Below are 14,863 nucleotides of genomic sequence, written 5' to 3' on the forward strand. Positions count from 1 at the left end.
TTATTTCTTTTTGGAAACTAAGCTACTACAAAGACATGTTAAAGTTATGAATGACAACAGTTAGGCATAATGTTATAAAAACAAATTAGTGTAATTTACAAGTAGAACCTCTCAAAAACCGTTCTTAAAATGAAACTACACATTACTGGAGATACCTACATGGGCAGTGAGTTCAAGTTCAGGCTGAAGTTGTTCATACAATTATCATTCTGAGGCAGTAGATTAATGATATTGATACTGTATTTTTTTTAATAGGTCCGTTTCTCCTGCTGGGAGAATCTCCACCTCACCTATTAGACCAGTGAAATCTCCATCTCCAATCCGTAAACCACATGTAGTGACAACAGCTGGGGCTGATGTCCTTCCTCCTTGGAAGCAGGAAGGATACACTGGAACCATGGAAGCCCAGATGAAGGAAACAAGAGTATCCACAAGCACTACCCAAGTCACTGAGGAAAGATGGGAAGGGAGATATGGGGTCCAAGAACAAGTCACTGTTACTGGCACTGCTGCTGGCGAGGTGGCCGCTGGTGCTAGAGAGGTAAAGTCTCTTTCTGGAAAAAATACTGGGTTTGGTTTGTGTGGGGTCTCACCACTGCTGGATAGATCTGCTAAATGGAATCTGAGAGGCTATGTGTAAAACCTTGTGTGCATCTGCTATTGAGAGAGTCCTGCTGCAGATGTGGAAATGCTTCTTTGCAGTATTCTGTCTCTGTACTGGTTTTGTGCTTCTTCTGAATGTATGCAAAATATGAAAAAATTGTCTTTTGATGTGACAAATATAGGTGAGAAAGGACAGTGAAAAAACAGCAGCTATTGCTACAGTTGTTGCTGCTGTGGATCAAGCCATGGTGAGAGAACCAGCTCCAGGTGTGGCAGAGCAAACTGCTAAAAGGACAGCAATGACTGCAGTCCACGTTCAGCCTGTTCATGAGCAGGTAGAAACAGAGCACAGACATTTCCCTTTATCCCTTCATCCAACACACAAACAAGGCATGATTCCCTGTGAGGACGTAACAAGATGTTACCCAGTGCACTGCAAAAGCATGCATACTCATCTAGAACACCTAGACTGCAAAGGAATGCTCAGGTTCATTTACACCATCCCATTCCATCATAACAGGATTGAACTAATTACTCTTTTTAAGTTGCTTTCTCTGAAAATGATCCTCTATTCTCTCTTCTCCTTTATTCTCTAACATTATTCTTAGAATGATTACTTTTTTTCCTCTAATATCTCATTTATAATTTCCCCACTAGAAATAACATAATTCTTCCTTAGTATTTTTCCTTTACTTGAATTCCTCTCTTATTTTTATTTCTCTTCTTATTTTGATGATCAAATTTTTAAAATGAATTCTAAGGCTTTGGTTTTTTTGTTTGTTGCTACAAAAATCAGATGAAAAAGGAGGCAATGGTAGTAGTTACCAGTGATAAAACCACAAAACAAACAGTGATATCAAGAACTAGAGAAGGAATTGTAACTTCACAAGAACAAAGACACATCTCTCCTGAAAAGGTGAATACAGATTGTACCTGAGATTTTTTATGCCCTACCTTGTTCAAAAATCTGATATCTCATACAAAAGACAAGCCTATGAAGAAGAAAAATGAGATACTGTTATTATTTGTCCCTTTTATATATGTTCACTCTTCCAACTTACAGTGCATCTTTTTCCTGTCTCTTCTCTTCTCTGTGATTACTCTCTTTCACTTTTTATTTCACTTCCATTATTTATACCTAAGAATGTGATCGATAAAGTTGCAATAACTAAGACAACCTCTCTTTTCTCAAGCATTCTTGATAATTTAAAGAATTGACATGTAGAAAGCAGCTCTTAAATTTTGTTGGGGGCCGGGTGTGTCTGTAGGGGGTTGTTCTGATATTGTCTCTAAGCTTGCATTTGTTCTGCTTTGTCTGTTGGCAGAACAGGGGGTCAGAAAAAAAATGGAGGAAAAACTCATTCTGCATTGAAATCGATTTTGAAAACACAAATTATTGATTTGAGTTCAGATTATTTTAACATGTATTTTATCAGAAAAATGTGATTTACTGGAAGATGAGCTTTCATAGCCAGTGTTTTATTTGCATTATAGTAGAAAAGCATGAGGAAGAAAGTGTAACCTCTCTTTAAAGCACTGAGAAACAGAAATCCACCTGGGCATTAATCTGAACTTAGCATTTGAAAGCTAAGTCAAATTCTTGTCAAATGAAAGTTTCATTAAACCTATTTTTAGTATCTTACACTTTCTCAAAGTGATTTTAATGCAGGACAGTTTTTCTCTGCACCAATTTTTTTAGTACTGCTTTCAGTAGCAAAACAAGAATTTGTGCAATGTTTTATTATTTTTATGTTCAATGTTTTGTACAAAGTCCGTTTATGTTTCATTGTTGTTTCCAGACTAGACGATTTCAAAATACAGAATGTGACATCTTTGCTCTCTTTAATTTCTATGCTCTTTTCCAAATATATTAAAATTCACATACCTTATATTTTAAAATAAAAATTAAAAGTTCCTTATTTGTAAATGTCCAGGTGAGAAAAGAACCAGAGAAAACTCCAGTACCGACAGTAATAATTGCCACAGACAAAGCCAAAGAACAAGAAAGAATAACAAGAGCTACAGAAGAAATAACTACCAGACATGAACAAGTGCACATTGCTCATGAACAGGTAAATAAATTGATATATTACAAACTAGGAAGTAGAAAGTTTCTTCTCTCATTCAAATAAAAATCAATGGAATATATAATGACTTTTCATTAACTTCTCTCAGCATGTAAGACATGCTATAACTTGAGTACAAAGGTATTACTCCAATTCTGAAATCATGTTTCTTTCTTCTTGATATACATTTAGAAACATTATCCTGCTATCCAAAAGAGTTGTGTAATCATGACAACAGGCATAATCAATTACTATTATTTTTCTTTACCATAAAAAATAGATAAGAAGGGAAGAAATGAAACCTTCAGTACCTAAGGTAGTAATTACTACTGATAAACCTAAAGCACCGGTCATAATATCGAAAAGTAAAGAAAGAATTGCCACCAAACAAGAACAAGTGAGCATAACACGTGAAAAGGTGAATAGCACTGTTTTAGCCATATTTGGTTTTATCCTTTCTTCTTTGCAACCTCTTGTTTTCCTCAAAAAATACTAACTGTACATTTCCAGCTCATTTTTTCTAAGATTATTCCACTTACAAACTTTTAGACCTACTGCTAATTAGACTAAATTATTTCATCTTGATCTTTCTCTCTTGTTTTCATTAATAGGATGCTCATAATTATCTTCTGACTGATGTTTGGAGTGGACTGACTGACTCCTGAAACGCATTTTAACTTTTTTTTTAATCATTACTTTTATTTAAATAGGTGCGAGGGTATAACAATACTTATCACTATAATACAGAGATGTGTGCAGTGCACAAGGACCTAACCCTTCAACTCTCCTTCCCTCTTCCCATTTCAAAATGTTTTCTCATTGTTCAAATATCTTTCAAGACTGAACGTAACTGAAACTTTTATTTCTGCTATAAAAACTAGATTAAAAAGGAAGCTGAGAAAACTATTGTAGTTCCAAAAACAGTAGCCACTGTTAAAACTAAAGCACCAGTCACAGTGTCCAGAACTGGAGAAGAAATTGCAGCCAATGCACTGTTACAATTTGGTTTATCCACAAACCTTACATTTTAAGACCTACTTTGATAAAACAGAATGCTCTCAAATTAATTCCTGAAAACATACCCATTCAGTGGGATGATTTTCAAGTAAAAGAGTCAGTAGGGTTAAGTTTCTAGCACTGAAGGGGTTTATATCCCACCCTGCTAGGAAATGTCACACTTTAGGCTGTAGTCTGATTTCTCTGTGACAGTCTCCTCTCAGTGGCTTTTAAGCAACATTTACTTATTCATATTTCTGATTCTACAATCTTTTTTTCTATTTGATGATTCCATGTAATTTCATGGTTGTCAGATGGAACAACTTCTCTTTATTGAGGTATGAATTGTTCTTTGTACAAAACAAATTTTAACCTCCATTCAGGTCTGTCCAGTTTGTTACTTATGACCATCAGACACTTGTTCCAGTAGGATTCCCACAGTCGGAAAGATCCACAATACAGTCAGGAATTCTTACATGTGCAAGAAAAGCATAGTTGACAACAGCTGCTGTTTAAAATCTATCTACCTACAGTGTAGTACATTCATAAAATACTTTTATAAAATATAAGTAAATGAGTGAAGCATATAAAACTCACTGAGAGTCAGACTGCTAGGTGAGTTCAGTCCCTTGTTATATGATATAAACTTAGGGCCAAATTCAAGCCAGTATAAAAAATTATTTGGAAAGCAACAGTAATACTGAATAAGTGGTCCCTGTTACCTAAACACTGCTTTCATAAGAAAACAAAATCTCTGTAAAGGATCACATTTTGGCCTCACCTAAGTAATTTTAGTTTAAGCTGGTAATGGTTTTGAAATCAGTATGAAATTATCTTTTAGGGGTTTTTTTTCCCATTTTCAAGGAATACATATCATATGCTCTGTTGCTCTGTCCAGATCAGTTATGTAATTATGTGTCAGTAATAACAACCAGTAGTAGTATTCACTATTATCTACTGCTGGCTGACTGGACAGAACTTTGGACCCTAATAACAAAGTTGCAAAGTTGACAGTATTTATGAGTTATTAGAAACAAATAGAAGTCCTGATACAAAAGCATTATTTTCAAATTATCAGACATATCAGTCTCCCTTCTTTTGCAAAATCCTTTAAAATAGATCAGTACTGAATTAACAGATGTACCTGATGTAAAAAATTTTATGGGTCTGTTTCTTAGTAAGTACATTCACAATAGATGCTAGATGCATTTTTTGCATCCACAAGAGCTATAGGGAGCTGATGAGCATACTTTAAAACTATGTGCACATTTACCTACCTGCATACTCTTAGACAAGTGGACACAATTGTGGCTGTAAAGTATTAGAATAATACTTGCAGACAAATATTGATATGCATAAAACACAGAAGCACAGATATATTCTGAATTTGCAGAGATAGCACTTAGAGAATATATTTGCATTTAATTTACTGATTCTTAAGTGTATTTACAGGTGCATACTTTTGATCTTTTCATCATGACTTTTGCAGAACCATACAACCTCTCTGTGGAACATACTCAGCGCTGTAGCGGTTTGTCACACATGCAAGTTTTCAACATAGTTATGCATATGTGTATAAATTCTGCTGATGTTATTTGCAGACTCAAGCTGGAATAAAGGCTGAAGCTGTAGCTACAGTCGTTGCAGCAGTTGATCAGGCACGTGTTCGATCACCCTGGCAACCAGAACTAGCAGATGAAGCTTATGTAAAGGAGAAAACTTTGGAATATGGTTATAAAGAGCACACTGTAACAGACCGTGGTTCTGAGGCCCCAGCAGAACGTCATGTTGTCACCAAAGAAGTCAAAACAGTCTATGTTCCTCCTGAGAAACATATCTCAACACCTGAAAAACAGGAAGTTCATATATCAAAAGAGGTTAGACTCTTTTTTTCCATTGCATTCTTTTCCAGGAACTCTGTCCCAGTAAAACATGCTTCAGTTTAAAGAACAGCTTCACTTTCAACAACTTTCTTGCTTACTTTGTGTAGATAAAAAGAACAACAGAACTTGAGAAAACAATTCATGTTGAACCGCCGCGGCCTCGCACAGCGAGTCCTCACTTCACAGTCTCCAGAGTCGCTGTTCCTAAACCAGATCATACATACGAGGTAAGCTGAAGCTGCATCCAAGAGGAGCAGCATGCTAATTTTCAATAGCCAGTAGGTCATTCATTCTAAATTTATTTTCCCCCACACTCCAATGTGGTGCTCCCCCAAGAGGAAGAGTTGTGTGCCCCTTGCAATTATTTTTGTTGCCTTGTTTGACTAATAAAGAACACTGCTGTAAACAGACAAAGGAATTGCTCAAATACAATTTGTTCTTATTTCTTATTAAAATAATCTTATAAACTATTTGAGAAAGCAGCTTCAGTTCTTAATGACATACAGTGAAATTGTAGATATTTGTCATGCAAGTTATATTTTTTAAACAGCACAAGTATCCCTCTTTAATCTTATTATGTGCATCAGTTAACTCACACACTGCTTTTTTCTTCCTTGCTAATTAATACATGCTAAGCTAATTTTTCAATAGAAAAAATCCAGACTGACTGTATAATATGATACCATCAATTTTTAAATTTATTATTCCATTTTGCTGTTGGACTTCTTTATATAGCATTAAAATTTTCCAGTTATTAATTTTCTCATTCAAGCACACTTTTTCTCTTCATCTGGAATGTAAATATCATTTTCCCCCAAATATGATTAAACACTGTTATAAATATTTTTATGTATTTTTAAAAAGTCTTTTCACTTATAAAAATATTTTGAAATCTCATCAGTTATTTTAATCATTGGAAGTTATATAATTAGTAGTATTCTTTATTGCAGTATTAGACAGACTAGATGGAAATCTAAGGGTTCAAGTGAAGAAACTGAGAGAACATTTCTTGTGCTCCTTAAGAGCTTTCGAAGCTTAAGAGCTTCTTGACCATTTAAAGGTGAAATTCTATTTGAAAAAGAAAATATTTAAATCTTAGATCAAAAATAATACAGGGATATTATATGTTTGGCATTCTGCTACTGCAATCTAAAACTGCTGCTCTTTTTTTACATATGGCTTTTGCGGTGTCAGAACCAAGTAACTAAGGAAGCAACTGCTGCATTTGCAATCTGCTCAAGAAATGCACTCTCTCCTTTGAAAATAAGACAACAATAAAGCTGCAACTCCTTTTCTTCTGTTCCCTAGGTTTCAATAGCTGGAACTGCCATGGCTACTCTGGAGAAAGAGCTATCAGCCACTTCGGCTGCACAAAAGATCACCAAGCCTGTGAAGCCACCTCAGCTAAAGCCTCACGAAGTCAGGCCTAAAGCAGAGCCAGCTGCCCCTACACAGTTTCCCTTTGGAGAGGCTGCGGAGACGTATAAGAGTCACTATGATGTTGAGACTAAAAAGGAGGCAAGCATTAAAAGTGAAGCAGTGCGGACAGAGCACTTGATGCTGCATAAAGAAGCTGAAGCAAAGGTATGTTTTTAAGCAAATTTCTGTCACTTTGACTGACTTTTATCTTAAAAATATGGAGTAGCCTCATTTTCTTGCTGTCTTCTTATCTCAATTTTCCACTTCTAAAGCAATCTGCTGCCTTTTATTTTTTATTTGTTTTACACAAATCCTTGTTAGGACCTAATATTTACTTACAACATGCAAAGAGTTCATATTACCTGATTTATTTTCTTATTTAAATTATACTTTGTTCATTATTGTCCTCTAAACCACCTAGGTGACAGAAGCTGCCAGGGTTCCTGTACCTGCAGAAATCCCTGCTACACCACCCACCTTAGTCTCAGTAAGTAATTTGTATGTAGTGTAGGGGAGTTACAATAGATTTTCACCCATTCTGTTTTCTAATTTTTATCGCTTAATACTTAACCATTAAAAATTGGCTTTATATAATCATTTTAACTTTGAATTAGATTTACTCAGGCATATAATTTATTTCTGATACAAAGTCTTCTTGATGTTTTTTATGGTAGTGATTCTTCCCATTTATGTCACATAGGTTGATCTACCTGCATAAATATGAACCTACCTTTTCATGTTGTTAATAACAGCAATGTTCAGAGACCCTAAAAGCCAGTTTCAAATACTTCCCTTTGGAAAATGCCTTTTTTTCCCCTGCATTCATTGCTTCACAGAACAGTGTTTTGAACTAGATGTTAAATTTTCCATTCAAACAGGTTTTAGATATTTGAGTATCTGCTTAGTATTGAAAAGGTAAACTGACTGTGATACTTAATTTTTGTCACACAGGGCCTCAAAAATAAGACTGTGACTGAAGGTGAGTCTGTCACTCTGGAGTGCCAAATATCTGGACATCCTCAGCCTACAGTGACGTGGTACAGGGAAGACTACAAAATTGAGAGCTCAATGGACTTCCAGATCACTTTCAAAGCAGGACTTGCTCGCCTTGTGATTCGTGAAGCCTTTGCAGAGGACAGTGGAAGATTTACCTGCACTGCTACCAATAAGGCTGGGAGTGTCAGCACTTCCTGCCACTTACATGTGAAAGGTAAGTATATTTATAGAATCATAGAATTGTTAAAGTTTGAAAATACCTTTGAGGGCATTGATTTCAATCATTAGCCCAAAACTGCCAAGTCCATCTCTAAACCATATCCCTAGGTGCCACATCTACGTGTCTTTTAAATACCTCCAGGGTAGAGAAGGTATTTAAAAGTTGGCCCCAGATGACTCATGGGCAACTTGTTCCTTGCTTTATAACCCGCAACAGCCTTTTTGGTGAAAGGTTTCTTTATATTCAAACTAAACCTCCACTGGTGAAACTCAAGGACAGTCCCGCTTGTCACTGTAGGAAGTTAATAATTTTGTTAAGTGTATATTGCTTGTAATGTATCTTGGACATTTAAAACATATGTCTTGAGTTGTGTTCTGGGGTTATTAGGTAAAAGGGATGTCAGAATATGAGGAAAAGGCTGATAACTACATATTCTTTTTATGTTAAGTGAACTCATTGCTTAAGGCCTATTAAGATGTTTTAAAATCCACTTTATAAAATTTGCCTTTTAGTTACTGAAGAAACTGAGACTCGAGAAACCATTTCTGAGAAGACTGTTACAGAAGAGAAACGGTAAAGTTACTTTCTAAACAGACTGCTCCTATTGCAGTCATTACATTCTTGCATTCTGTTTTATGAGAGCTTCAGACATCAGCTCACTCACCTGCACTGAAATCTTGTTTCAGCTATGTGGAGACAAAGGACATTGTAATGGAAGATGTCTCTGCTGCAGCAGAGGAAGTATCGGGAGAACCCATGCCTCCTTTCTTCATAAGAAAACCCATGGTACATAAATTAGTTGAAGGTGGGAGCATAATTTTTGAATGCCAAGTAGGGGGCAACCCAAAGCCACATGTCTACTGGAAAAAAGGCGGAGTTCCTCTCACGACTGGCTACAGGTACTATGAATACAATACCCAAAATCCATCTTAACATAATTTTTATGCATATTTAATTGGCAATGTCATAATTTGATTCCCTCGGTTATGCTGAGCCAAATAACATCCTGATTTCTGTGAAATAAATTAATTTTGAATGTAAAAGTTATAGGCTCATGTCTTAATGTGTGACTTTAAAAGGTCATAAGTTTTAAAATATAAATATTCAAAAGACTATAAAGTAAGATATAGTCATATGTTATACTTACAAAAAATCAAGAAGTGTTGTATTTGTTTTATTCTGTCTGTGCAATGCTTGCATTCACTCTACATAAGTCTTGTCTGTAGAAAGCAACATACTTTCTAGCTGAGAAAAAAATATTACATTTGTAGCATTCTTGAAATGATATGGTGACCAATACAAGGACACACATTCTGTGTGCACACAAAATACACCATTATATTGTGTCTGATAACTAGACCTCTGATATTTCAGTACTGATGTTTGGAACCTATTTATTTAGTGACAACAAAAAGACCAGTACTATAATTTCAGCATGGTTATTTTTCATATGCTACTTTGTATGCTCATTCATTCAGTGAGAATCGCCTGTAAAAGTTTCTCTTTTTGTGCCTTGTACAAGTTAGGAGTGTGTCTAACTGTAACTAAAAGCAAATTAACTAATAATTAACTAAAAATTATGGAGGTTTTTTACTTTTATGTTTTCTATAGATACAAAGTGAGTTACAAAAAAGAAACCGGGGAATGCAAACTTGAAATTTCCATGACTTTTGCCGACGATGCCGGAGAATACACTATTGTTGTTCGTAATAATCTTGGAGAAGCTTCTGCAACAGTCTCCTTACTAGAAGAAGGTACATCTTATATTAAGGAAATGGGAACAGTATTTCTTAAAATTAACTTCCAAATGGCAAAAAATATTTTAAATTGTGCTGCAAATTCTTTGCAGCTTAGTTTATTCGGTTCAAGAAACAGAAAGAGAGATCTAGTGCCTCTGTTTCTGCAAAACAAAATATCAGGCCCTTGAAGTTTGTACTTGTTTTCTCTATTCAGTCCAGTGAAAACCAAAAAATTTATCAAAATTAATTTGTTCTCAATTCTTAGCTGATTACGAAGCCTACATAAAATCGCAACAAGAAATGATGTACCAAACTCAAATGACTGCATACGTACAGGAACCTAAAGTGGCTGAGGTAGCCCCACCCATTTCCTATGGTGACTTTGAAAAAGAGTATGAGAAAGAACAAGCTCTAATTAGAAAGAAAATGGCAAAAGATACAGTGATGGTCAGAAGTTTTGTAGAAGATGAGGTATGTCTATCCCTCCACACTAATTTTGGGTACCAACATTTTACTGTACAAATAATTTATTTGCAAGGTAATTTTTTGACACAGAAAACTAAACTAATGGTCTTGCTTTTCTATATAGGAATTCCATATTTCTTCTTTTGAAGAAAGACTTATCAAGGAAATTGAGCTCAGAATTATTAAGACTACCTTACATGAACTTCTCGAAGAAGATGGAGAGGAGATGATGGTTGATATTTCTGAATCTGAAGCTGTAGAAGCAGGATTCGATTTAAGATTAAAGAACTACAGAACCTTTGAAGGGACAGGAGTTACCTTCCATTGCAAGACCTCTGGATATCCATTGCCAAAGGTACCCCAAATCTTTTTTTTTTGTAAATCATTTGATGCTCTACTTTAAAGGAATCCCTTAACATCTCATTGTCAAATATTCTACATTCTGCATAGGAAACAGTGCCTTTCAAATGAAATTCAGTCTTCTGGTTTGATATTAAGCCAAATTTTCCTTTTGTCCCTTACTAGAATACAGTTAGGTTGGTTAGCCAGTTCAGAGGTAGGCTGGATTTACCAACTAAGTTGATTTTGAGTATCTCTGAGGAAGCCCAGACCAGGCGGGAACACAGCAGCAGTCCAGTCGAGGTTACTTTGCTCTTCATTAAAATGGGCTTTATATCTGTTTCTAGCTCCAAAACTTGTCTTTCAGGTTGCTATGCAAACATCTTACACTAGTCTCACCAATTTCAAGTAAAAATGTTAATGTTTAACACATAGATGGTGGGCTGTGATGTTTTCCAGCTGAAAAATTGCAAGTTGTAGTATCTCATACTTACTAGCCAGTAGTAAGGTCTGAGTGGATCTTAGCTCTCCTTTAGCAGAGCTCACATAGCAGTCTACTGTTGCTTTCCATGCAGGTGGCATGGTACAAGGATGGCAAACGTATAAGACATGGAGAGCACTACCACATGGAACTTCTGCAAGATGGCAGCGCTACTCTACGTTTACCTGTTGTTTTACCTGAGGATGAAGGAATTTATACTGTCTTTGCCAGTAATATGAAAGGAAATGCCATTTGCTCAGCAAAACTCTATGTTGAGCCAGTTGCACCTACAGCAACTCCAGGTTATATGCCAGGACCCGAAGTTATGAGAAGATATAGGTAGGTACACAGTAATTTAATTTTACGAGACCTCAATCTGCTGAGATAGTCCAAAAACTCATCAGATAGCAGTTAAATAAGCTTATGCTATTGGAGTTTGCACACCTCTAGAAAAGCTCTAAACGCTGTTTTCATGACTCATACAGATTTTTGTGCTAATTTAAATCAGAGAAATGCAAAGGTTGAAATCTGTTTATCATGTCAGTCCATTGTTATATGACATTGCCATACACGTCTGTCTTATCTCTTCCTTCCAGGTCTATCTCTCCACGGTCTCCAAGCCGGTCTCCTGCCCGCAGCTCTCCTTCTCGTTCTCCTGCCCGGAGATTAGAAGAAACTGATGAAGGGCAACTAGAGAGACTATATAAGCCAGTTTTTGTGCTGAAACCGACATCATTTAAATGTTCACAGGGGCAGACAGCAAGATTTGACTTAAAAGTTGTTGGCAGACCTATGCCAGAGACATATTGGTTCCATAATGGTACATAAGCCTCATTTTTATGAAGAAATAATCTTTTTAAAAGTTTTTTATGTCTCATGGAGACTGTCCTTGATTGCAACTGTTTTCTTTTCATCTGTATCTGCAGGCCAACAAGTCATTAATGACTACACCCATAAAATAGTGATTAAAGAAGATGGTACCCAGTCATTGATCATTGTTCCTGCAATGCCTGAAGACTCTGGAGAATGGGCTGTCATTGCTCAGAACAGGGCAGGCAAAGCTTCAGTCTCAATGACACTGACTGTAGAAGGTATCTTCTGTGCTTTCTATTATATTCTGTATATCATGCTATTTTTAGCAATCTGATGAGTTTCTTATTTAAAATCATGGCTTTTTCATTTCTTCTTAATGTGGTAACTTACATTTTCTCTTCCAGCTAAGGAAGACCTAGTCCGACCACACTTTGTGGAAAGGTTGAGAAATGTCAGCGTGAAGGAGGGCTCTAGACTGGAGATGGCAGTGAAAGCTACTGGTAACCCTAATCCTGACATTGTATGGCTCAAGAACAGTGACATCATTGTGCCTCACAAATATCCCAAAATAAAGTAAGGATTTTTATTATATTTAGATCTATTGAAATTTAAATTTACATTTTGTTTAATTTTATTTAAAATACTTTATATAAGTTAAGTAGTAAATAACCACCATCCTGCAAAATACTTCCTGCAGTTTCATAAAAGGAATTCACTAGGGGCTTTTGCATTGCAGCAAGGATTACAGATATAAATTACCTTGTAGGATTCATTCAATATTTTTCCAGCATATGTTTTCATATAGTTTCTAAAAGCCATCACAGAGATTTACTGAACTTTTCTCTGTCTCTGATTTTGAAGACCTCTGTAGGCAAAACTACCACAGAATATAAGACTGGTTTTTTATTATTCTTCTCTGATTCTTAGGCACTGCCCACCTAAACATGAATAAACATAAACAAAATGTTTATTAACCCCAGAGATTTACCTTTGGAGGCTTTGAACTAATTTGGAAGAAAGGCAAAAATGAATGACAAAGAAAAATAGATTTTTTTTTTTTTTTCATATTTCAGGATTGAGGGAACCAAAGGGGCAGCTGCCCTTAAAATTGAATCTACTGCCAGGCAAGATGCTGCATGGTATACTGCTACTGCTATCAATAAAGCTGGGCGGGACACCACCCGCTGCAAAGTAAATGTTGAAGTTGAACACACAGAACCTGAACCAGAAAGGAAATTAATAATTCCAAAAGGAACTTACAAAGCCAAGGAGATTGCAGCACCAGAGTTAGAACCTCTCCATCTGCGTTATGGTCAAGAGCAATGGGAGGAAGGAGATCTCTATGACAAAGAAAAGCAACAGAAACCATTTTTTAAGAAGAAGCTCACATCTTTAAGGCTCAAACAATTTGGACCAGCACACTTTGAATGCAGGCTTACACCAATTGGTGACCCAACCATGGTGGTGGAGTGGTTGCATGACGGCAAACCCCTGGAAGCAGCTAACAGACTCCGCATGATCAATGAGTTTGGGTACTGTAGCCTGGACTATGGGGTAGCCTATTCCAGAGACAGTGGAGTGATCACTTGCAGAGCAACTAACAAATACGGTACAGACCACACATCCGCAACTCTGATCGTGAAGGATGAGAAAAGTCTTGTGGAAGAATCCCAGCTGCCAGAAGGCAAAAGGGGACTCCAGCGAATTGAAGAGTTAGAAAGAATGGCCCACGAGGGTGCTCTACCTGCTGTTGCACTGGACCAAAAGGAAAAGCAAAAACCAGAAATCGTTTTGGTTCCTGAACCTGCAAGAGTCCTTGAAGGCGAAACAGCACGATTCCGCTGCCGTGTGACTGGCTACCCTATGCCCAAGGTCAACTGGTACCTCAATGGACAGCTCATCCGTAAAAGCAAAAGGTTTAGACTCCGTTATGATGGAATCTACTACCTGGATATCGTGGACTGCAAATCATATGACACAGGAGAGGTGAGAGTCACTGCAGAGAATCCAGAAGGCTTTATTGAACATAAGGTGAAACTTGAGATCCAGCAGAGGGAAGACTTCAGATCTGTTCTGCGTCGTGCTCCTGAGCCCAAACATGAACCTGTAGTTACAGAACCTGGGAAACTTCTGTTTGAGGTACAGAAGGTAGATAAACCTGCAGAGGCAACAACCAAAGAAGTGGTGAAGCTGAAAAGGGCTGAAAGAATCACTCATGAAAAGCTTTCAGAGGAATCTGAAGAGCTGCGTTGTAAATTCAAGCGCAGGACAGAAGAGGGCTACTACGAAGCCATTACAGCTGTGGAACTTAAATCTCGCAAAAAAGATGAATCATATGAAGAAATGCTAAAAAAGACAAAAGAAGAACTTCTTCACTGGACCAAAGAGATCCCAGAGGAAGAGAAGAAAGCACTTCCTCCTGAAGGCAAAATCACCATTCCAACATTCAAACCAGAGAAGGTGGAACTTAGCCCAAGCATGGAGGCTCCCAAGATTCTTGAACGAATTCAAAGCCAGACAGTAGCCCAAGGAACAGATGTACACTTCCGTGTGAGAGTGGTGGGAAAACCTGATCCTGAATGCCAGTGGTTCAAAAATGGTGTTCAGATTGAAAGGACTGATCGTGTGTACTGGTACTGGCCTGAAGATAATGTTTGCGAATTAGTTATCAGAGATGTGACTTCTGATGATTCTGCCAGCATCATGGTGAAAGCAGTAAATATAGCTGGTGAAACTTCTAGCCATGCTTTCCTGTTAGTACAAGGTAATTTCAATTCTTTTACTCATCCTACTGCTCATCATAGTGTGTTAAGTCTGTTTGGTCAGTGCACTGTTGATTGTTA

At 36.8% G+C, this 14,863-nt stretch overlaps 1 protein-coding gene across 1 annotated transcript in view; it reads left to right on the forward strand.

Moving 5' to 3' along the window:
* The window catches only part of TTN (titin), a 238,144-nt gene that overhangs the window by 10,172 nt on the left and 213,109 nt on the right, over positions 1-14,863 (forward strand). Inside the window, exons 7-26 of the mRNA XM_058809603.1 lie at positions 256-541; positions 786-938; positions 1,400-1,519; positions 2,538-2,675; positions 2,950-3,087; positions 5,267-5,542; positions 5,656-5,775; positions 6,857-7,132; positions 7,389-7,454; positions 7,919-8,177; positions 8,696-8,756; positions 8,870-9,082; positions 9,795-9,937; positions 10,188-10,393; positions 10,512-10,742; positions 11,302-11,546; positions 11,804-12,027; positions 12,134-12,298; positions 12,425-12,593; positions 13,094-14,784. Of these exons, the coding sequence (XP_058665586.1) occupies positions 256-541; positions 786-938; positions 1,400-1,519; positions 2,538-2,675; positions 2,950-3,087; positions 5,267-5,542; positions 5,656-5,775; positions 6,857-7,132; positions 7,389-7,454; positions 7,919-8,177; positions 8,696-8,756; positions 8,870-9,082; positions 9,795-9,937; positions 10,188-10,393; positions 10,512-10,742; positions 11,302-11,546; positions 11,804-12,027; positions 12,134-12,298; positions 12,425-12,593; positions 13,094-14,784 (5,180 nt within the window). The remainder of the gene's footprint in view (positions 1-255; positions 542-785; positions 939-1,399; positions 1,520-2,537; positions 2,676-2,949; positions 3,088-5,266; positions 5,543-5,655; positions 5,776-6,856; positions 7,133-7,388; positions 7,455-7,918; positions 8,178-8,695; positions 8,757-8,869; positions 9,083-9,794; positions 9,938-10,187; positions 10,394-10,511; positions 10,743-11,301; positions 11,547-11,803; positions 12,028-12,133; positions 12,299-12,424; positions 12,594-13,093; positions 14,785-14,863) is intronic.

The sequence above is a fragment of the Ammospiza caudacuta genome, chromosome 8 (assembly GCF_027887145.1).
Source record: "Ammospiza caudacuta isolate bAmmCau1 chromosome 8, bAmmCau1.pri, whole genome shotgun sequence".
NCBI lineage: Eukaryota > Metazoa > Chordata > Aves > Passeriformes > Passerellidae > Ammospiza > Ammospiza caudacuta.